The following is a 24,323-nucleotide window of genomic DNA, read 5'->3' as shown; positions in this document are numbered from 1 at the left end:
TTCTTTCAGGGCATAGTAGGAGCATTGACACTTTCAGACCCATGAGAGTTTTGTCTCTGCTTTGCCATGTCTTCGAAACTCCTGCCAGAAGTTCAGCTCAATGATCAAGAGCTCAGGCTTTGGAACTGACTGACCTAGGTTCAAAACCCCACTGTGTCTCTCACTAGCTATGTGACTAAGGCAACTATCTTAACCTCTTTGAGACTCTAAAATGGGGATAATAATAGTAGCTACAGTGGAATGCTGTTCTAAAGATTAAATAAAGCAATAATTATGGGGGGCTGAGCTCTATAGCTATTATTGTTACTATTATTATCTTTCTAAAAATGAAAATCTGATTATGTCAGTGACTCTTTCTTCTGATTGTCCTTCATCATACCTGCCTTAACTTCATATGCAGTCTCATCTCCTTCACGTGTTACACTCCAGGAATACAAGGACAAAAAGCTCTCTTCAGGGCTTTAGGCAGTGCCATTAACAAGGACCTCCACTAGGTGGTGAGCAAGGAAAGAGGGACGAGAAGGAACTGAAATTGGTCAGGTGTGCTAGTGAGCGCTATTGAAGTTTGGCAGGCGTCATAAATGTGTCCAAAACACAGTTTTGACTTGTGTTGTTTGCAATTTCCAGGGGCCATCTACCACAGGTAGCCAAGAGTTAGCCCAGTATTTATGAAAAAGTAGATGGGGATGGAACAGAAGGAGGAGGACGGGAAGGAGAACAAGAACAAAACAAGAAGAACAAGAAGATGGAGAAGAAGAGGAGAAGAATGGGAAGGTGGAGGAGGAAAAAGAAGAGGAGGAAGGAAAAAAAGAGCAACAACAATAAGGGGAGGGGGAGGAGGAGAGAAAGATGAGGAGGAAGGATGGAAAGACAAAAGAAGGGAAGGTGGGAAGGAAGAGAGAATCTAGTCAACATCTTCCTGGCCAGAAGCTCGTTTTCTCTCAGGAGAGGTGATGGAGGCCAGTCTAGGAAAGGGGTGGGGAAGGAGGAGAGAGAAGAGGAGGAGGAAGGGGAGGGTGAAGGAGGGGGGAGGATGTGGGACTGGGTTAGAGAAATGAAAGAAAGCAAGCCTTTCTGGTGACACTCAGTGTGGCCTCCCTGCAGCACAGCAGACTCCCCTGGGCAAGGGCCCAGAGACCCGTGGTGCTGAGTCCACAGGTGGAAGGGCTGCGGACGACTAGGGAAGGACCAAGCAAAGCCATGGTGAGCCTTTCAGTCGAAATGATTTCAGATACTCAGAGACTCTTGGGGTTGTAGATGCAGGTGGCAAGGGGCAACCCATTTTATTTTTGGTTAAGAAAGATAGAAACTAAAAATGCTCTCAGAGTCTGTAAAAGTGTTCCTAGAATCTTTCCTCTCAATGTGCTGATTTCCTCTCCTTAACTTTGCCCCTGGTGGGACTTTTGCGGAGAGGTACTGGTGAAATCAGTACTTTTACAACTAAATAATGTGTTTACCTGAGAAGTGATATACTTCAGAAAATAAGGTTTTAAGATGTGCAGAAGAGCTGTGATTTTGTCATTTTAATTGCTAAAATGTGTATTTCTTTTTATTTGAAAAAAAATGACCTGCTTTTTCTTTGCTGGTGTCTGTTTGGCTATCTCGTTTTTTTAGGTATTTGAGGCATTGACACATTATGGTCAAGTGTGGGGTTATAACATTAAATATAAACATCAATAGTTCATTAAGTACTAAGAACACTTTTAAAAATATACATGCTGAATATTAAATAGTTTGACCTAACAGCTCAGAAGGAAAGCAGGTACAAAAACTACTAAAATGTAGAAAAAAATTAAAGCAGTGATGATTAGCAACTTGACACTAAAACATGAAAATAAAATAAAACAACAAAACTCTGCATCAGTTTTGATGTAAATTTGAAGCTACTTTTCCCCCAATGCCTGAGAAATCTATTACTGTAGCAGATTTAGTAGCAGACATGTGTGTTTTATTTCGAATATTAAGAAAGTTGTAGTATCACCTCAAAGTGCTGCAAACGTGTGGTTTAAGAGTATAAGTACAATTTTGTGTTTTGTTTGCAGATGTTTCTATGGAAATGTCAGGGCACTCAGAGGGACTTATGGAACATCTTCAAGTTGTGGGTCTGCACAATGCTCTGTTGTGGTATGTTATGATATTTATATATTGCTAAGCCTTTTTTACGTGTGTTTATTTTTCTTAAATGTCTACTGAGTGTACATAGTCGCAGGGAATATTATTAGGTAGATAGTTGTTAATTCTATCCTTTCTATGAGCATCTCTTTTCTTACTCTTACCTTTAGTTCTTCCCCAGAAACCTAGGAGGTTAGGAAGTTAGAATTTTTTTACCTGCCATATCCCTGGCTGTAGGGTTCCGATCATGACAGTCCCACAAAAGCCTTCAATTATGAAGGAGTAAAGTTAATTAAGAAATCACTAATAAGGCACTTACAATCTGTACCAAATATTTAGCACTCTATTTTCTATTTTTTATTAATAGTTCAGTGTGAATCAATATCATGTCTATAATTATAGTGCGAGCTCCTTAAGGGCTTTATATCTTTTTGGTCCTTCTTTCATTGATGTGACAAGTTTTATGTCTGAATTTTGAAGACTTTCCAGTAATAGCTTCGAGCTTTCCTTCCCATTTATTAACTAAGCTCCTTCTTCTTACTTCCTAGCTTGGATTTTCAGCTCTGGCCAAACAAACATCCTTACTCTGCCCCTCACACATTCCTTATACCATGCCTGCCTTGTGCCACATGGGAACCTAGTGCTGTTTCATTCAACAAGTATTTTCTTAGTCCCTGCAGCAGCAAACCCTATTCTAGACACTGAGGACACAGCAGGGGACACGACAGTCTCTTCCCCCTTATAACTTATAGTCTAGTGGAATGTTCCTTCAAAACTCCGCTCAAAGTGTTTATTTTATGATGTTCTTTACCCATTAATCATATCTGTTTCTACGTTTTCTGTTCATTTCTGGTATACTTGATTTGATTAAGATTATGTATTTTTTCCATCTGTTATTCTTTGTTCAGAATCCTTAGGAAACTGTAAGAATTGAATCTGTATTCTTTTTGATATTTTTACAGTGTACCTGCCCTGCACAGTAAAAACTCGTAAATGTTGATGGCTATGAAAACTTTTACCTTACTGTATCATAGTGGCTTGCACAGATCACACCATGCTTAGAATGGTGTACATTATTATGGAGTCATTATGTAATTATGTGTTTAATTAGGTTTCTTCAAAGCCCTCACATTTGAAGCACCATATGTTTATTAAACACCATCAGTTGAATATCCTCATGTCTAGAACATGGTATGTCGTAATCCTACATCACTTGGTTTTGTAAATTGTTCTTTTTTTATTGTGCAATTAGATATATAAGGCTTGGGTTGTCTATAGAGACTTTCCCAGAGGCAGTTCTTTCTGTGGTAACATATTATCTTTTTGATATGAAAGAGATTACTTAACAGTATGTCATTGTTCTTCTTGTCTTTATTTTGCTTCTCCCTTGGGTATATATATATATATATATATATATATATATATATATATATATATATATGTTGGCCTTCCTGAAATTATCCCAGGATAAAAAAGTAGATTGTAAATTTTAGAGTTATTTGATATTATACTTTAAATGATTGACAGCCACTAAGAAAAAGAAATATGAATTTCTAAAATATGTTGCTTAAACTTCAATTGAAAGAATTTTGAGAAAAAATATTGTGAAAATAAATCTAGAAAGCTACCAAATTTGTCTGAAATAGACCCATGGGTAAAAAGCATTCTATCTTCAAGCTAGAAGGTCTAGATTCTACTTCAAATCTGCAAACGACTTATTCTCGGATCCTGAGATGAGTACTTACACTGTAGGCCCAGCCTGGATTAGGGCTAGGTTCTTTTCAGCTGTAACATCATGTGAGTCTACATAGTTCACAATCTGATGTCTTTCAGATTTCCTGGCATATCATGGAACCAACTGCTGGACTTACCATTATTCTGAAAAACCCATGAACTGGGCAAGGGCTAGAAAGTTCTGCCAAGAAAATTACACGGATTTGGTTGCCATACAGAACAAGGGGGAAATCGAGTACCTGGAGAAGACGCTGCCTTTCAGTCGTTCTTACTACTGGATAGGAATCCGCAAGGTGGGAGGGATATGGACGTGGGTGGGAACCAACAAGTCTCTTACTAAAGAAGCGGAGAACTGGGGCGACGGGGAGCCCAACAACAAGAAGAGCAAGGAGGACTGCGTGGAGATCTACATCAAAAGGCCCAAAGACGCGGGAAAATGGAACGACGATGCCTGCCACAAACCGAAGGCAGCCCTCTGTTACACAGGTAGGGGGTGACCAACGGCTCCGCTACCTCAGATTCAGGAAGGACCAGAGTTAAGAGAATAACCAGATTAACCCCACAGAAATGCTGAGGACTGAGAACAGTTGCTAGTTCATTCTAAAATACTTCCAGTCCTCCATAGAAGCTTGAATCATGGCACTTCCGAGCACTTTTGATGTGTAAGCAAGTCCCTACACCCAAAAACTATAGCCCTAAATCAAGTTACATCATGGTGATAAGTATGTATGGGAAGTAAGGAGGAAGAACGAGACAATTGGTGCCCCTGATAGGGCCGGGGAGTGGAAGCAGAGAGCTGGGGCCAGTTGGGGGCGTCACCTTAGTCTCCTCATTGCGAAGTAGGGAGCTTGGTGCTGTGTGTTTCCTTCTTGGCCTAATCTTATATAATTCTATATAATGAAACATTGCACTATCTTCGGTATATGAAAACTTTTATAAAATCTCATATAACAATTCCAAAATAGAATTTTTCCAAGTCATATTTTAACAGTGAAACATAGTTAATTTGGTCTCTTATAATTTGGGCTTTATTATTTTAGCAAGTTTGGATTTTTAATCTTAGTGCTTTCTATAAAGAAAGGGATTACCAAGCAATGATTGCCCACAGAAACAATTAAGGTCAGGTCATGATTTAACTGCTTGTTACATTAAAAAACAAGTAATTTCAAGAGTTTCAATGTATGCTACTAAGTTTCATTATAAATGTTATGGAGTATTAGTATCAGTAATTTCATTCTAAAAGCAAATAATTGTCTATGGCTATATGCCTAGTATATTCCATAAATAAAAATTTTAACATATGATTTTTATGCAAAAAATGCAATAATGTACAAATAAACCTTTCCTGTTTATTAAAATAGTCTCAGACAAAAAAATTATTTCTAAAGAAATGACTATGAGTACTGAAATATAATCTCATTAAAATTCTTTTTTTCTGATCTCCTTAAAGCTTCTTGCCAGCCCTGGTCATGCAGTGGCCATGGGGAATGTGTGGAAACCATCAATAATTACACCTGCAACTGTGATGTAGGGTACTATGGGCCCCAGTGTCAGTTTGGTAAGTCTCTTCCCTTTCTTTGTTTCTTCCGATGTAAAGACACAGGAATCATTGTAGCTTATGATGGAAGTTGGTTAGAATGAAATGATATTAGCCATTCTGAGAAATGGGAAGTTTTGACAAGAAAGCTCTGTTTCACAATGTTGTTCCCTTTCCGTAAAGATTTCATAAGTCAGCATGAAGTTTCAATTCATCTCTCAACAAGTCTTTTTAAGTACCACAAGGAACACGGTGTTGGGACAAAAGCTGTAAGGGTTACAATAAAAGGAATTGGGCATGGTGGATTCCTGCTCTGAAGAAGCTCACACTTTAGTGAGCTCATTAGATTAATTAGAACTCTAAAGTCTGAAAGAATCTATACTACTTATCATTAGGAAGGTGAGTTACCCAGAAGGCAATCGTGCTTTTTCCTTCTAGTAACATTAGAATACTCACAGTTCTTCACATTTATGCTATGAGCTGTGTGTCTCATGACTCTGCTCACGGCCTTCTCTCTCATTCTGAACACGGCTAACACACCTGTTCATCTTTAAGACATAGTTCAGAGACCATTCCCTCCAAGAAGCTTTCTTTGGACCCCAAGACAGGCTAAGTGTCCCTATTCTGTGTTCTGATAGTTTCACATATTTCTTTCCGATTTCTCCTGCATTTCTTGAAGTCACCTGTTTACTTATTCATCTACCCTGATATTGAAAGCATCTTGAGACCAGTAAGTGTCCTATTTATCATTACATCTGTGGGATTCGGACTATGCCTGGAATATATCAGGCTCTTGCTTGTGAGCTTGGATTGAGTTGGACAATATAATTTTTTTAAAAGCAATAAATTTGAAAAGAATAAAGAATTAAAGCCAAAATAAATTTAAATGTCAATCAACTGCAATAGATCTAACTCATTGCACTCAATCCCTGAGCTGTGAATTTTTCCCAGTACTTTACCCTCCCCTATTCCCGAACTTTATGTTTTAATTGTTGTATCGTTAGTATGCCCATTTCACTACTTTCTGAACATTTTACTCTTTTCTGGTTCTCTTCCTATCTGTGATCGTTTCTCCTGAAATCCTTTGTGGGCACTTATCCATGTCCAAAAGCTATTATGTTTTCTCAGCCTTTCTATAATACCTTGTCTGTTTCTCTTCTGACTCTACATGTCTCCCTTGGTCAAACTTACCGACTTTTGTAGACTCGCAAATCTATGTGATCTTTGGTCTGACAAATCTGTCTCCAGCCCTGAACTTCAAATATGCTAAGGATAGCCTTTGGTATTTCTCAAAGGCTATAAAATCAATTGTCCCCAGCCTGCTTTCCCTAGTGTATTCCTTTTCTCAGTATGTGGAACCACCATTTACATGGGCATGCCGGTATGAGACTCTCTTACTGCCCCCAACATTTATGCAAAGTAGCATAAATTTTTTAACTTATTATTTTTCTAATTTGTCTCCTACTTGTCAGCTCTACTACCATTGCCCTCATTATCTTCCTCCTAGATTATTGCAATAGTCTCCTAGATGAGTTCCACAACTTTAAATTAGCATCCCTCAACTATGTTATTCATACTACAGGCAGACTGATCAATTAAAAGCAATTGAAACACATCACACATATGTGACCATCCACCCTTGAATTTATACCTATCATTAGTCCTACAGGATGAAATCTCCTCCAGACCTAGAGGAATGCTTGATATATAATAGATGCTCTTATATCAATGAAAAAAAGATAAGATCATTTTGTCTCAGCTCCTATCTTTCTCTCTAATCTCATATCATTCCCAACTTTAATTTGGACTTGTATTGTGTACAGAAAATACAAAAGTTCTTCTAATTCCTCGAGTTCATTATTCACTGAAATCTCCATGTAATGTCACAATGATGGCTTAAATTTGACAGATAAGGAATAAGACATAAGAATTGTGATATTTGCCCATATAGCATGGCAGGGTCTAAAATATGAAAATTTTGATTTCCCAAGTCTTAATTTTTAAATTTTTTTTATTTCTGCATATTATGGGGGTACAAATGTTTACATTATGTATGTTCCCCTTGCCCACCCTCCCCCCACCCGAGTCAGAGCTTCAAGCATGTCCATCCCCGAGACAGTGCACATCGCACTCATTATGTATGTGTATATCCTCCCCTCCTTCCCCTTCCCATCTGCCCGACGTCCAATAAATGTTATTCCTATATGTGCACTTAGGTGTTGATCAGTGGAACCAATTTGATGGTGAGTACATGTGGTGCTTATTGGGTTCCAGAACTATCCAGGAAAATACAAGAAGTGCTATATCACCATTGTTTCTTATAGCTGAATAGTACTCCATGGTATATATATACCACATTTTATTAATCCACTCATGTATTCATGGCCCTTGGGTTGTTTCCACCTCTTTGCAATTGTGAATTGTGCCTCTATAAACATTCGAGTGCAGAAGTCTTTTTTATAGAGTGTCTTTTGTTCTTTTGGGTAGATGCCCAGTAATGGGATTGCTGGATCAAATGGTAGATCTATTTGTATCTCTTTAAGGTATCTCCATATTGCTTTCCACAGAGGTTGCACTAGTTTGCAGTCCCCCAAGTCTTAATTTTATTTACTGTACTACCAATCACAGAAGGGAAATAGATACAGTTTCTGGAGAGGGTTGTCAAAATTAGATGAGCTAAAGTTCTGGAACTGCTCTAGAGAGGGTGAAGATAGAATTGAGGGCAAGATGCTTTCTAAGCTTTATCTTCTCCCCTTGCAAAGAAGACTGATTTTGGAGACCCATTCTTTCTCTGAACCTCTTACTGTCAATACTCTAGTATATTCTGGGGCATTGATGTAATAGTTGTTTTCCAACTGAGCTGGAAATTCCCACTTAGACTTACCTGGGTTTAAAAATTCTCTCCCCCGATGATGCCAAAGACAATAATATGAAGACTAGCTAATGATTAATTAGGACTTCTTATGAGTCAGGCTCTAAGTCTTTGACTTACATTAATTGAATTGCATTAATTGAATTAATTGACTTACATTAATTGAATTTAGTTCCCACATCAACTCTATAAAGTTAATACAATCATCATTATTCTTCTTTTATAGATGAAGAAACTGAAGCTGGAGGGTTTAGGTAGCCATGCTTAAAGGCACATGGCCATCAAGTGGTAGAGCTAGGATTAAAATTCAGGCATCAGGCCCTCTAACACTTCCCAATGTTATTTCCTTTCTTATTGAAGTGACTCAGTGTGAGCCTTTGGAGGCCCCAGAGCTGGGTACCATGACCTGTATTCACCCTTTGGGAGACTTCCTCTTCAGCTCATGGTGTGCCTTCAACTGCTCGGAGGGAACAAACTTAATTGGGATTGAAGAAACCACTTGTGGACCATTTGGAAACTGGTCATCTCTAGAACCAACCTGTGAAGGTGAGTAACTTCAGAGTAGAGGCTTTGTCACGGCAGTCCTGCATTTACAGTCTGAGAACATTCAGTGGAGTCTTGCTAAGAAGTCTATATTCTCTTTTGGAGAATAGTTTGACTTAACTTAGATTATTATACTGTGATGCTTCTCAAAGGGGTAATTCTTACTCAAGTTAAAAAAAAAATTCCCAAGCAAAAAATAAAAACTTCTGAAGCCATTTCATAGTGTGTAAAATAACTCACAGTAATACAGCATGGTTGTAGTACATTTTTTTATTTTTCTCATTGCCATGGTATAAATAACCAATCTTGCTGAACCCCAGTTAAATTCTGGTTACTCTCCTTTCAATAACACCTATTTTATGTGGTGTCTTACTTAAATCAACCAGTTTCCTTCTCAGGGGAATAGAAAGAAGTCTTTCTTGATTGTTTTATTTTGTTTATGCTTAAAGTCATCTTTTACTTTTCCTTCTGCATGAACTCTTGGGAGAATAACAGTTGCTGTGAAAAACAAAAACACAATTTCTTGACCTTTGTAAATTTGAAACATGGTAGGTTTTTCTCCTTTTTAACTGCCAAGGTTATCCTCTTTGGGGAGAAAATTGGTGGCATCTGAATCTGTGAAGTTTTGGTTATATTTTCTGCGTTTATGCTCCTGACTCACTAGCTTACGTATTAAATAGTTTAATTCTTGAAAGTACTATCAAAATCCACTATTCAAATCATAGAACTAAATCGACCCACCTACAAAATTTTACAGAAGTTGGACTTGCTTCGGAGAATTGGGATGTTTTCCCAAGATGCTTGGGTAGACTTTAGGACAGGTGAGAAGGTGGAAATTCTCTGCATTCACTGAGAATATTCCGTAGGAGCCCTTGAGACAGAGGTCATGTGGCATGGCACTTCCAGCAGAGTTGGAGGGTCACCACAGCTGAGCAGCCTGCAGCAACCATCCTTCCCCACCACGGGCTCTCAGTACTCTCTTGGCTTCATCCCTGACTCACCACCCACCATCATGTTCAAGAAGATGAAGTCTGGACGCATTATCAGAAGTAATTTCTAGGAATTAGGAATTTCTAGATTCATGAGAACAGTTCCACAGTTGAGTCAGATAGCTTTGGCTAAAAAATCTTTGGTCAAGGGAGGGTGTCTGTTTAGAAATACTTGTTTTTCCTTCTCATTGAAGTGATCCAGTGTGAGCCTCTATCAGCACCAGATTTGGGGACAATGCACTGTAGCCACCCCCTGGCCAACTACAGCTTTTCCTCTGCATGCACCTTCAGCTGCTCAGAAGGAACTGAGTTAATCGGGGAGAAGAAAACTATTTGTGAATCATCTGGAATCTGGTCAAGCCCTAGTTCAATATGTCAAAGTGAGTAAGTTTGTCCCAATATACTGAAGGTTTAAAGATGGAGTTGATGGATGAGTAGATGGTGGGGACAGATATAGTACACTTTTAAATTTTGTTTTGCTAAAGATATGTGGCCTAAAAATAAATATATATGCATTAACGTACTATAAAATCTTTGGCTGTTCTTTCCTACTCCATAACTCTCAAAATCTAAACCCACTGTCTCTACTGATTTATTTCTTATCTATTATCAACCTACTTCTCTGTTGGACCATTGGAACGCCTCTGCAAAGGTCACCAGTGACCATCTAATTCCCAAAATGGTGGATACTTCTCAATTATCACTAAGTGATACTTTCCAAATCTGTGCATGCATGAGAAGGACCACGTCTTCTTCTTCTTTGTATACCCTCCACCTGACACAGTGCCTGGCAGTAGGTGCTAAAACAAATGCATGTTAAATTAGCATGTGAAAGAATGGCTACCTATGTCTGCCCCTGAGACCATCTGCATGGATAACAAAGTCTTTAAATGGTGGGATCTGTAGAGGCTATTGGAGAAGCTGATCTCTGTGTGCCCAGGGCCAGAGAGTAGAGTAGGAGAGCAGAGAGGGGTGGGATGGGGGGGGGACCTGTAGCAGAGGACTGAATGTCAGGCCCATCAGGGACATTTCCTGTGAAAGCCCAGTTAGTGCCCATTTCCTCCTTGTCTTCATCGAGCCAATAGGTGTCTTCTGTGTGATGCCTTTGGGAACCTGAGCTGTCTCTCCATTATACACTAGGGTGTGTGATGGAAACACCTTGAAAGAGCTCATCAAAGTAACAAAGAGTTAGGGATACTGTCAGATCCAGTGCCAATATGTGAAAGTAGGTTTCTTCAAATGGTGACATTGGAAGACAGATATTTTTCATATCAGTATTTTTTCAGCCAAGGCCCCCAAGGGAACTTAGTTCATGTTTACAAAAGGATGTACGGATATGTTCTTTTACTTAATTGTGAAGGAAGTGGAGGGAAGTGGTGGGACTGTACCATTTGAAAGTTAGATTAGTGCAGGTCCTTGGCATGTAAAGTGCTTATTTTTGTATAACTGCTTTAAAGTAAAAGCATTAGTAGCTCCATTTGACTGACAAGTTATCCAGTTCAGATCACTGGATTTTATTTTTCCTGAAGTTGTATTAGGCTTTTTAGCTTTTCTCTGTGTTCCAGAATTCCAACGATCAAACAAAATGGAGCTAAGTATAGTGATGACCACCTCTTGCCAAGATTTTTAGATACATCCCAGGAATTCCATGCATACACATCTGGGGATTGAGATTCTACCTGCATTGGGATAATGAGCCTAGTCCAGTCCAGTCTTTGCCCCTGCTGTAGTCTCCTCATGGGCCGTCCCTCACCAGCTTCCTCATCTGTCAAATAGCACCAAATGGGCTATTGTTGTGAGACGTAAGGAGGGAAAAATTCAAATATCCTGAGATGGACTAAGGAAATAATGCTCATGGTCTCATGCTTTGTGCCTTACTGGTTTCTCTTTCAGAATTGGATAGAAGTTTCTCAATGATCAAGGAGGGTGACTATAACCCCCTCTTCATTCCAGTAGCAGTCATGGTTACTGCGTTCTCTGGGTTGATGTTTATCATTTGGTTGGCAAGGAGATTAAGAAAAGGTATGTGAGTTTAACTTCATATGAAAATAATATGACTTTAAAGTGAAAAAAAAAAAAAACCCTACAGGAAATTAAGTGCAATAGATTCAATTGAAGCAGGATGCCAGGTTTTATTTTCTACAGACATCAGTCCCTGGAGGCACGTAAATTAGTCCAGTACACTCCTTCATGAAAACAAGCTGGCTGGTTTTTGCTTTTTATCTGACAAAACTTTTTAAAATGCCTATTATCTTTAAGACCTCTTGCTAGGGTGATAATAAATGAGATATTCTAATGGTTCTTTGCTCTTATTTAATTCTGAAAAAAGGATACATAATCTCTGTCCTCTAAGAGGCTACATGCCCTGGATTTCAGTGCTATAATTCCACTAAGAAATGAATCTAATGTCCACTAAGGTTTTCAAGGCACTGTTCCCAAATACCTGACCTCTTGAAGAGTCACATACATGCCAGGCTCCTGACACATGGGAGTTGCCTTCACCCTGGGAGAAATCCCCATGTGTTCTCCCCAGTGTCTATTCACCAAGGCCACAGCGTATATGCACTGTATATGCTTTCCCTCCATCCTGGACTGGAGAAGAAAAGGGAAGAAGGAAGACTTCCTAGAGAAGTTAATATCTGCTGCCTGGAATAGTAGATAGAATTCTACCAGAGAAGAACGACGGTATCACTTTCCTCAACTCCCCTTGAGTGTGTCCAAGCCTTAAAGTGGGACCAGCCCACCAGTGACAGACCCACAGTCTGCAGCAAGCCTGGGGTGTGCACTGCCACACTTGGCCAAACTTGCCTGGCAGAACCATTCAAGACTGGACATTAGACATTGGGCAGCTTTTAAGATATCCCTGTTTCAAGTTCAGGGACCATGAATGACCTCAAAATAACTGCTAACCAACTGCTCTGTGCTGCCTTTCTGTGGGGTCAGTCGATTGCCATTTTGATTTCACTTCCTTCTAATTAGTTGGTATGTATTCTGTTCACTGAATACAATATGCAAAGCGTGCCCTCTGTCCATCTGCACTGGCAGTTACAGAAATACTATCTATCAATCCTTAGTGGTCTTCCATTCAATCTGATCTTTCATCACAATTTCAGAATAGAGGGTGCTAGCTTAGTTTTCTAACCAATCCAGAAAGACAATGGGGGGTGGCACTGCTGATGTGCAAGACCTTCATTAACCACAACCTGAGATCACTGAGTAGTGAAAATGTCTCCACTCCTGCTCTTAGTTAGAGATTCTGTAGGGATTGCATCCCACCATATTAGAGTACTAGACAGCACTCAGTCCTTAAGTACTGCATTAAGGCAAAAGAAAAATGAAATTTTTCCCCACCATCGATTATCTTTTCCATTGAGACTTCAAAGCCAGTTGCCAACCATTCTTTCTTTCTTCCTACCTTGAGCAATGATGGCAGACCTGAGGGCTAGAGAATAGAGTGGGTAATTACACACCACCCCCTGGGATAAGGTGGCTACTATCTAAAAACTTTAAGGACTTTGGAGCTCTAAGTCACCTTAATGAGGAGGATATGTATTCCCAAATCCCCAAATCTTTTAATACATGTTTGCAGAACCAAAGTCATGTGTATTTAGTGAGGGCCTAGGTGGCTAAGGCTGTTTTAGAATCAGGGGTGAGAACAGAAGTAGGGTTGTTTTTAAATTTTTTATCTTGGTGTCATTTCTGTACAAGATCTCAAACCGATAACTTGAAAATTGCCTGCTCCTGCTGTGGGAATCAGTGTGGCGCAAACAGGAAACAGATAACGGGCAGTTAGGCTCGTTACAGTCATGCCAACAAAGAGACCAGAAGCCCCAAAAAGATCACTGACTGTGTAGGAAAGTCAGGGCACCTGTAACATAACATTTAAATTGTCTTCATTTGTGAAGCATCTTCCACTATCTCTAAATTACAGATGATTTTGTCTTCCAAAAATTTTAGTTGTTAAGTTGGTTCTTTAAAAACACAAAAGATATTTTTTCCTATAGAGACAATGGTAGAAATGATGGCTAGGTGCCCAGGCTAAACCTAAGAGCTTTTCTAAGATAAAATGTAGCTCATGCATTTACAGGGATAAAAGTAAAAAATTATAAATCTGCATTTATGCAGAATTCATCTATTATGAGAATTTTATAGGCTTTATTGGGTTCCAAAAGCTAGAAAAAGTGGACAGGTAAATATTTAGGGCGTGGTAGCCAATGAAGTGACCAGAATCCTAACCCCTGCTCTTTTGTCCTCAGATGGATCTTCTGAAACTGGCACTTTGGCCTTTGCCCTGGTAGTCTTGGTATCCAGACTTTAGGTCCTTTCTTCTAGGAAAAGAATAAGGGAGGGCTCCAGAAACATGTTCCCCTGTGCATGTGCTCCTCTAGAAACACTTTGTGCTCCTAGCATTATTATTCTCTGATTAGTCACTAACACTGGTAAATAAGGTTAATTGACTACTTGTTCGCTAAATGAGGAAATGGAGGCAATGGTGTTTTAGATCAAATCTCTAAAATCCCATGTTGACAGATGCCAGAGTCAGCGATTAGACTCCTACCCAGATATGTCCCCTAAAACCATCATGAGACTCTGTTTTTCTCCTCGGTTGGAAGAATTCTCCCCCTGAATCAACACACAGGTTTAGAACAGGGCATGAAACTGAACACATACCCCTTAGTTCCCTTTTCTTTCAAAAGAAACCCTCTCAGTAGGAACAGATTCTTGCTGATCTATTGTTTCATCATTCCTAAAAGAAAAAAATACTCACATGAAGATAAACAAATAGAACTTGAAATTAATTGATACTTGATTGTCCTTGCACAAGTGCATTTGGTCCATGTCATCAGCAGGCTAGATTTTGGAAGAAAACATCTAAAATAGTAATTTCTAACACTTTAAACAATTAAAACAGTAACTGAGCACTGTCTAAGTGCTAGGCCCTGGCCTAAATGTTTTGAATGTATTTTAGTTTGTCAACCCAATGAGGAAGATATAAATACTGTACCCTTTTTACAGATGAAGAAATTGTGGTTTAGAGAAGATAAGCTGTTCAAAGACACACTACACTGCAGATGGCAAAACGGGGCTTGCACTTGGGTGCGAATAATGCTAGAGCTCCGGCTGACAGCCACTGAAATATATTGCCTCCCACATGATCATTTCTCCTCGAAGAGCTTCTTTCTAAATAAAATTATCAACTTATTTACATTCTGCTTTTTTTAAAAAATGTAAGACAATACAAAATACATTTAGTATATCAAATTAAAATTATTTAAAAAGTAAGAAAAAAAGCCAAATTTAAGTTTAGGGTACAAAAATAAGTACCCAAATTGAAGTCAGGGCACAAAAATGAGTGTCACAAAGTCCTACACGATTGATGGAAGAGGGTCTCAGATCCGGCTCTCAGTTTCCTTGCGGCCAGTCAACGAAGGAAGCATAACCGGTTGTGATATTTGCTGTGATTGTAAGATAAAAACACATTAGTGACTTAGATGAGGCTGTGACATTCCTACCAGTGAGGCCAGAATGAAATTCTCGTGGATTCACACAGAGAAGGTGCCGTGGGACGTAATGTATCTCACTGTATTAGCCGCTAAGTCCCCTACGGGAGGAATCTGCAGGTAACATGAGACAGCAAGTTGGGAAGGGATAAACACATGAATGCGCATGTTGGTCTGGCCACCAGGCAATTCAGCCTGGACTTCTGTCTTTAAGAGCGGCACAGAGAATGGACTAGAACCCCAAGAGGCATCTGCACCAACACACATGTTCTATTTGAGTATCTGCCACTATTTGAATTAGAACATTAAGCCAGTATCTCAAATCGCCTTAGACACAGGTAGGGTCCCCCTAACAAAAGAGAGTTTTGAGGGTGGAGATCTCCCTTTTCCCTTTCTTTAAAAATTTAAATTGTCTGTTTTTTGCTAATGCCATTTCTCTATTTTCTGTTCTATTTTTAGGCAAGAAATCTCAGAAGAGGTAAGTTTTATCGATGGCGAGGAGTTTCCACATCTGTTGATCCCTTCTCTGCCTTCCTTGAGATACTTCCTGTTATAGCCAGACACATTAACCTCATAGTAGCTATTTATATGGGGTCCTTGTTTAAATGAAGTTTCCAGATAAGGTGATAAATCTGTTAGCTTCCCTTAAAAGCTGTGTTTTTTGGTGCTAGTGGAGCTGAATAAATGAACAAATGAACAAGTAATATCCCATTAGGAAAGGGAGGTTTGTGTAAAGGGAACTTTTCCTGATTGTCTCAGAATTGTCTTTGAGGGTTAGAAGCATGTGATATGTTTCTTCTTGTGCATTGAGGCTCTAAATACAGTATCCAAGAAACATTCAGTTCGACTAGCGCTTATTGAGAAACTCATGTGTGCTGCCTCCTAAGAAGAAGATACATCTCCAGACCCTAGGCCCTCAATGCCTGACACAAAAGGGTAAACCACTGTGGCTCTAGTAAGTATTGGCCCTCAGAAATGTGGAAAAAGGTAGGGAGCATAAATTCTACCTACTGTCTTCACAGAGACGCAATTATTTTTCAGTTTGGTCTTGAAGCTTAGATTTCTTCAATTGGAGAAATAGCATACCGAGAAAAGATGTAGACATCTGGCAGAAATGAAGATGGCAAAATATTTCTCTTTCAAAGATTTAGTGACTTGCTTTAACATTTTAGGAAGGAGAATGTAAGTAAAAAGAACTATGTAAATGAGACTTTGGTGACATAGTAAGTGCCCATATGGACAACTGGGCTCATTATAACATGCTAGAAGTGAAGGAAGATGGTTCCCAAAGGGATTGTTTGGGCAACCCTCCTACAGACCACAAACTTAGTAGTTCGGTGGGCTGTAGCTTAGAGTGTAAAGAGAAACTGGGAAGAGATGAAGCACCAAAGGCCACATCATAAAGTAATGTATAAGCCCTATTCAGGAGTATGGACTTTATCTTGAGGTCTTTGGGGTATCACTAAAGGAGTTTAAGCAGTGTCACCTTGCACTCTTCGTCTTATGAGGATCACCTTGCACAGCAATATGGCAAACATGGGAGACAGGTGAGTCTGGAGGCAAAGAGACCTGTTCTGGAGGCATTTGAAGTTATTAGGTTAATGCTGATGATACCTGTCAAGAAAAATAGCAGTGAGGATGGGTACATGAGATAAGAGGAGGTGGAATCAACCAGATGTGTTTGTTGATTGGCTAAGAGGGAGAGAGAAGAATCAAAGAAGATGCCATGTTCTTGACCTGGGAACTGGTGGATGGTAGAACTATTTGCTACTGAGAAGGGAACATAAAAGAAGAGAAGTGTTGGAGGCAAAGATCATGGATTCAGTTTTGCAATGTGTTAAGCTTTAGGTGTCTGGGGTTCATGCCCTTGTGGTCCATTGGGCCTATTGCAGCACAAGGGGCTACCTTGGGGCAGGAGATGTGAATATGGGGGTTCTCACATTTCAGGGGGTAACTGCCATCTCAGGAGTGGGTACTCCATCTCAGGAGTGTGAGAATGGAAGAGGACCTGGGAGAGAGGGTGAGAACCAGAGGATCTCACAAATCAGCTAAGGAAAAAGGGAAAGGAGAAGAGGTTGTCAGAGAGGTAGAAGGAAGAAGAGGAAGAGTATGGGGTCATGAATGCCAAGGAAAGAAGGAAATGGAAACAGTTTCCAATACTGCCAGGAGAACCAGTAAGTTGCCACTGGATGTAACCAGGGTGTCAGTGGGGACACCATTTTCAGTGCACAGATCAAGACAGAAGTTGACCAAGTGTGGAGAAATCATTCAGTTTGGGGAAGTAGAGGCAGAGCGTGTAGTCGTCTCTTTTAAAAGTTTGGCTTTGGAGGAAGAGGGTAACTGGATGGGGACATAGGGTTAGTGGAGCTTCTTTTTATTCTGTTTTATTATCCTATCTTCTCTTTCATCATATAGATGAGGTCCAGTGAGGAAGGGGTCCTGACTCAGTGGCCTCCCTATCTCTGTGACAGGAAACCCACAAGATGTGAAGGCTTCTTTAATGCTCACAACTATTAAGTGAAAGTCTTTTCTGACACAATCTACCCAGAACCGTTTTCTGGCCACAGGAACCACCTGTTTTCATTGCCACTAGATGGAAGTAGATCAACTTAATTCTTTTTAGATGTCCTTGAGGCACAGGAAGAGATGCTGGCTGGAAGAGTATTAGCATTAGTTAATTAGTTTGCTTAATTACCATAGTAATCACATTGCCATATTAAGTTTAATGGCTCACTGATTTTTACAATAAATCAATTAATGGTTGTCTATTGAACATTTTTTTTGTTGGAACAATGCTAAGCTTGATTGAGACACCAAGAAGAGTAAGGCTTTGTCCCTGACCTCAGGGACATTATTATCTAGTTGGAGAGTTAAGACAGAAATACAGAAAAAAAAAATCAGAAAAATACAAGGCATCGTATGGTAAGGGCTGATGAGTGCTATATGGGAGAATAAAAAAGATCATTTGGTTTGATGATTAGATAAGATCTTATAAAGAAGATGAAAACTGAGTTGATGCCTTTTTGTTTGTTTGTGTTTTTGAGATAGGGTCTCACTCTGTCACCCAGGCTGGAGTGCAATGGTGTGATCATAGCTCACTGTAACCCTATAACCTTGAACTTCCCCAGGAGCTAGGACTGCAGGTGTGCACAATCATACAGAGCTAGGTTTTTTTTTTTTTTTTTCCTAGAGAAGGTGTCTTGCTGTGTTGCCCAGGCTGGTCTCAAGCTCCTGGCCTCAGGCAATTCTCCACCTCCACCTCCCAAAGTGCTGGGATTACAGGCGTGAGCTGTCACATCTAGCCTTGAGTTGCTTTTTAACAAATGGATAGGATTTAGGTATATAGAGAGAAGAAGGGAAGAAAGGCAGTCTGGAGGAAGGAAATGATATAAACAATGATATGGTAGTGGGACTATGAAAGCATGTTCTGAGGCCAGTTGGTAGAACTTTCTAGAACCCGCAGTTCATTGAGGAGCAGTGAAGTATTAATAGAAGTTGAAAGGGAAGGCTTGCCCCACCAACATAGGTCTTGAATGATTCACTGGATGGTCTAGAAAGACCTGGCAAAGAACTATTTGCTCAGCTGCCTTGGGACACCTCTCATTTATTGACCAAGGTTATCTTAATTCATAGAGTTATTGAATTTTGAGTCTGAAAAGGATCTTAGTGGACATGATGTTCAAGCTCTCTTTTTAGTTGAGCTAATTTACTATAGGCCTTGAGCTAGCAACAGAGTTAGTTACAATAATGATAAAACTTTATCAAATATTAATTCCATGTTGCACACTATCCCAAATGTTTTACATGTCTTAAATAATTAAATATTGCCTACAAGTCTGTGGGAGTAGGTACTATTAACATTCCCATTATACGTAAGAAACAGGCACAGAGAAATAAAATAGCCCAAAGCAACTGAAAAAATGGCAGTGCTAAATTTGTACCCATCTGGATCCAGGGGTCATGCTATTAACCCTTATGGTTCTAGAACTCAAGACTCTTTTTGTTGTTGTTTTTGAGATGAGGTCTCACTATGTTTCTCAGGCTGGTCTTGAACTCCTAGGCTCAAGCAATCCTCCTACATCAGCCTCCCAAGTAGCTAGGGTTACAGGTACACGCCACTGTGCCCCGCTTTAGAACTCAAGACTCTTGACTCCCAGATGGGAGTTGTAAGTCTCAGACACCATCCTCTTCCAGTAATGTGATTTTTTTTCTCACATTGAAACCATAGTGTGATGGCCCTAAGGAAGGGTGGGGTAGAAGAAGTAGGGTGTGTTTCTAGAACAAGCCAAAGGTAAAATGAACGCTATCGCACTAAACACCATGTGCCAATTTTTTTTAAGACCTGGAGCTAACTTTTATAGTCCTTGTGCTCATTTCTACCAGCTTTTGGAAGGCGAATGAATGGGTCCTTGGGTACTTGTGGTTTCAATTCTTGCTGGGTTATTTTGACTCTTCTGCAAACTGGCTGTGTTTATCACTTCATTTGGTTTCTAGTGTCTAAATTCTGGCAAGGTAAAAGCTACACCCAAGATACACAGGAAGATACGATGCCAACCTCAGAGGAGGGCATATGTGAAATTTTGTTTTCAGAAACATTTTTATCTCTATATTTGCAAGCACGTTTGCAGCTGCTGAACTGTGGTTTACCCTGACAGTTCATCATGAGACCAGAGTCTCGGAATCTGGTTCTCTCCTTGAAAGGTGCTATTAAGACATACCACCTGCTCTGCCCAAAAATGACACAGTTGTGTCACACACAAAAAGTGGCATTTATTTCATGAAATTAAATTTGTCACTGCTTAAATTATATCCCACCAGAGTCAGATGTTTAGAACCACCACCGTTCCTTTCATAAATTTTTATGTTCTCTGATTTTACTTTCCATTTGAGCATGTCTTCTACTTTCCTGACTTTCCACTGTTCAAAAAACAATCTAAACCGTCCTTTAAATTCATTTGGTATGGGCACCAAGGCTGTACTGCAGAAATTTCTCCAAGTGTGGTCTATGGACCAGCAGTATAAGCACAACCAGGAGCTTGTTAGACATGCAGAATCTCAGGCCCTACCCAGACTTACTGAACCGGAGTCTGCATTTTAGAGCCACCTCTGGGGGGAAGCACAGGAAAACGTGAGAAGCGCGGCTCTCGGGTTCTCTTCCCATTTGCCTGCATCCTGAGGCCTGCATCTTGTCCGTGATTTCCAGCTGAAAGCATTTCCTCGCTCCACTTGTCCCCTTAGTGAATATTTACCTTTACTACTAGCACCTCCAGTTTTGCAATTTTTAGCTCCTTTATTTAATTTATAATCTCTTGTTTTTCTTCCAGCGTGGATGTGGATGAACCCATACTAAATCACCCTCTATGAAAGAAAATTCTTCATATGCTAAAGAGTCATTGGATTCTTCAAATCCCTCGTTGAAAAGTTTTGCATGGTGGCGTCTCCTTTATCAAAGATGAATGCGTTTCCTTCAGTGCATCTGGAAAGATTTCTACATAACCAACAGCTGCTCTGCCCTCATTTGCCCCTCACCCATCTCCCCTCCCCGAGCCCACAGGTGTTGTTCACACAGCTCAGTCTTTATATGTTCCGTGGAGAAGCAAATGAGACCGTGGGGGAAAGGATTACTGTGGATTATGAAGATGGCTGACTTTGCTCTTTCTTGACTCTTGTTTCCAGTTTCAATTCAGTGCTGTACCTGATGACATATACTTCTAAATATGATGGAAATTTGACACATATGTAACTACAGACTCAGTTTTCTCGGAGATCAAATTTAACATTGTCTGTCCTCTGTATACTGTGCAGGTAAAATTCATGGAAAATTCATAACATTGATGTTATCCTTGCTTTGCTACTCCAGCTAAGTAATGGAGTCCTCCTGCTCAAGTTGGGAAAGTCCAGTCTGCACCGTAGCCCTGCCTTGTGTAAACGGAGGCCACCCTGTTGAACAGCCTTCAGCCTCCTCACTTTCAGCCGTCTCCCCTTCTCGGCTGGCTGACTTCCACATGTAGCATTTCATGAGCACAGAACAAAAGGCAAGAAGAGAGAAATAGCCTGCACTGTTTTTTCATTTGTTTGAAGGTTTTGCTGTCTCTTTTTTATTAGACACATTCATATTTCTTGAAGTCAAAGCTGCTTTTGTCACCACTATATTGTTAATAAAGAAACATCAGCGCTGGAATGCTAGCTGCAGGTGATATCTCTTTGAGATGTTATATAGAAGAGTTACAACAAGTAAAGAGATTCCCTGACTCATGTTAAATGCTCCCTCTTCCCCTGCCCCCAAATCTCTTATCCACTCACCTAGATTCTATCTATTCCTTAAGATTCATCTCAGGCATCCTTCACTCTTGACGCTTCTTTTATAACTAGCCCTTAACCAGTCCAACCCACGACAATCTTCCCTTCCTGGCTTCCCGCTGCAAGGTTAGTTTGTACCACAGAATTTTGTGCATTAATACAGCCTGGTTTTTTTTAAGGTTACCTAGTTTGTTATTTTAAAAACTATCATATGTTATGTTTTCTCCCCAATGAGATTGTACGCTTAAGGGTAGAGATTGTGCCAGATACCTGAAATGTCTAGTTTGCTACTTGACACTCAATAAATGCATGTTCAAATAAATCGGAAAGTGTGTACAGTGTACTGTTGATAAAAGTTTCAGCAAACTCTCTCTCTCCATGCCATCTGATGACCTGGATAGATACTCACCTAATGTCAAGGGCTGAATTCTTATGAGAGAATGGGGCCCTGTTAGAAACCAGTTGGAAATACCTCCTTATCGCATGACCAGTATAGCTTTCACACAAATTTGCACATGTTAGGAGAATAATAATGGTAAGGACATTTTTTTCCAAAGCCATCTCAAATTCTGCATTACAGTAAGGGCCGTTGCAAAAGATTCTCCATGCTGTACACACTGTAAAGCTAGGATGTGTTGTTCACATTTGTGTGGCTTAGGCTGTATCCCATGGAGTTGTACAGTGCACAACCTGCACAAAGTCACATGGCAGCCCTGATCGCAAGTGTTTATTCAACTAAAACACCACAGTCAAGAAACCCAAGTGGAGACTACCTCTTGGGATTGAGATTTGTATAGATTTTAAAATACAGACCTATATTCAAGCCTTAAGGTTACTATGTGATCTTACCAATTATATCATGCCATGTCCCATAAATAAAGACTCATAATATAAATTTCTCCAAAGGCCTTGAACATAAACTCCCTGAGACTTAATTCCTTTGCCTATAAAATAAGAATGAGGTCTGCCTTGCTTACCTCACAGGGTTATTGTGATATTATCTCAAGTATGAAATTGCTTTGTGAACTGAACCTTAAACATAGATTTTTTCCCCCACCCAAATCTCACCTTTCATGCTTTCTTGGTGTAGGATTCTGGATCTTACCCAAAGTCTGGAACTGAAACAGCTCTGAGGCCTTCTCCTGAGATTAGGAACCAGAAGGTCCTTCACTGGTGTCCAGATAGGAACCCAGCCCTCAGATTTTCCCTGCAGAAGGTCAGCTCTGCTACCTGCACCCTCACTGGATGAGGTGGAGTCAGGGGACAGGAGTCAAAGGCACCAGCTGGAACCCTGCCTCTACTTCTGTGATGTGACCCAGGCAAATTGCTACCTTCTTTGAACTGCAGATTTATGTATGAAATGGGGGTCCCATTATCTATCTTGTACGCTTGGGCTCCAGATTAAATGAAATAACTATTTTATCCCATTATCTAGAATACAAACTCTGTCCAAGGAACATAGAATTATCCATTCCTTCGGATTTGTTCACCAGATCAATGTGCCTGGGCTATATTATTGTAGTTTCCAGCAGAAATATTTCAACAAGTTAAAATCTAATTCTATCAATTTAGCTCTAATAAGAAAAATTTGTCAGCTGATTGTCACACACCCCAGCTTTCACCCCTTGGCTTCTCTGGGCCTGTGCTCTGTTGTTTGACACATGTCCTAAACAGACCCAGATCTGTAATGATTTAATGAGAAGTAAAATAAGGCAAGAAAGAAGTTTCATATCCAAATCATACTGTGGAAAATTAATAAATTTATCCTTTAGATATCTTTGTTCTTCCCCTCAAAGTTCCTCTTATCTGCCAGCTGACCTGTCTCTACACTTTACCTTTTCTCCAAAGTTGTTCTAAAATGTCCCTCTCTTGACTTCAGCAATTTGGTTCTTTCCTTCTGTTCACCTGTCTTATTTAGGAAAAAAAATCTGCCATCACCAAAACAACCCACAACTCAAGACAAGGGACAGGGACATTATTAGGAGAAATAATGAGATCTTCACCTCCCCTTGGCCTTGGCAGTCTTGTTAAATCTAGTGGGCCCCTGACATTTTATGAGACACATACACCCTTCCCTCCGTGACTCTGGAAGGGTTTCAGTTGGATCTAATCTAATCTTTACTCAGCATCTTGGTATGAAGCTTGGTCCTACTAACAGACCTATAGTAGTGATTCCAGAACAATTAACGACTGTTTTAATAGTAGTAGTGACCATAGTGATGGTAATAATAATATGCAATTAAGGTGCTCTATGTAAGAAAATGCAGAGGAGTGAGTTTTCTTTGCTGCTGTGAGGGCATGAGAAGGAACGAAAGAGAAGATAGGAGGTAGAGGAGGAAGAACTGGAAATGATGTGAGAAGCTGAAGGACTCCGTGGGGGCAGCCTGGCCTCTAGGATTAATATGGGTTTCAATAGTGTGATTCCCCCGTGTTGCATTGATCTCTGTAAACATTCTGCTGCAAACACAGACTCGCATTCAGGCTGCTTTGATGGAGGAGTTTAGGGTGAAAGTGCTGCTTCCTTAGTTTGGGGAAATAGATACGAAAGAATAGCCACAAAAAGGCAAAGTTGGAACAACCTATTTTGGCAGAAACAATGCATTTAGAAGAAAATCAGTGCCAAGGTGAGCAAGAAAATTAAACTCTGGGAATTTTGAGAACGCTTAGAGAGAGTTTTGGGCTTCCACAATTACCAGTATTTTTAATCCATTTTATGTGGATTTTAGGGGGCAAAG

General features: G+C 39.9%; 1 protein-coding gene across 1 annotated transcript; it reads left to right on the top strand.

Moving 5' to 3' along the window:
• The first annotated feature begins 934 nt into the window (after positions 1–934).
• Positions 935–21,900, top strand: SELL (selectin L). Its single transcript, XM_012657762.1, has 10 exons — positions 935–950; positions 1,105–1,203; positions 2,043–2,124; positions 3,946–4,332; positions 5,297–5,404; positions 8,616–8,801; positions 9,982–10,167; positions 11,681–11,809; positions 15,748–15,766; positions 20,613–21,900. The coding sequence occupies exons 2-10, from the start codon at positions 1,201–1,203 to the stop codon at positions 20,650–20,652; spliced, it is 1,140 nt and encodes a 379-aa protein (XP_012513216.1). The 5' UTR covers positions 935–950; positions 1,105–1,200; the 3' UTR covers positions 20,653–21,900.
• The last annotated feature ends 2,423 nt before the right edge of the window (positions 21,901–24,323 follow it).

The sequence above is a fragment of the Propithecus coquereli genome, unplaced genomic scaffold, assembly GCF_000956105.1.
Source record: "Propithecus coquereli isolate 6110/MARCELLA unplaced genomic scaffold, Pcoq_1.0 Scaffold56, whole genome shotgun sequence".
NCBI lineage: Eukaryota > Metazoa > Chordata > Mammalia > Primates > Indriidae > Propithecus > Propithecus coquereli.
The sequence above is the reverse complement of the archived record's forward strand: the minus strand, read 5'-3'. Positions and strand labels throughout refer to the sequence as shown.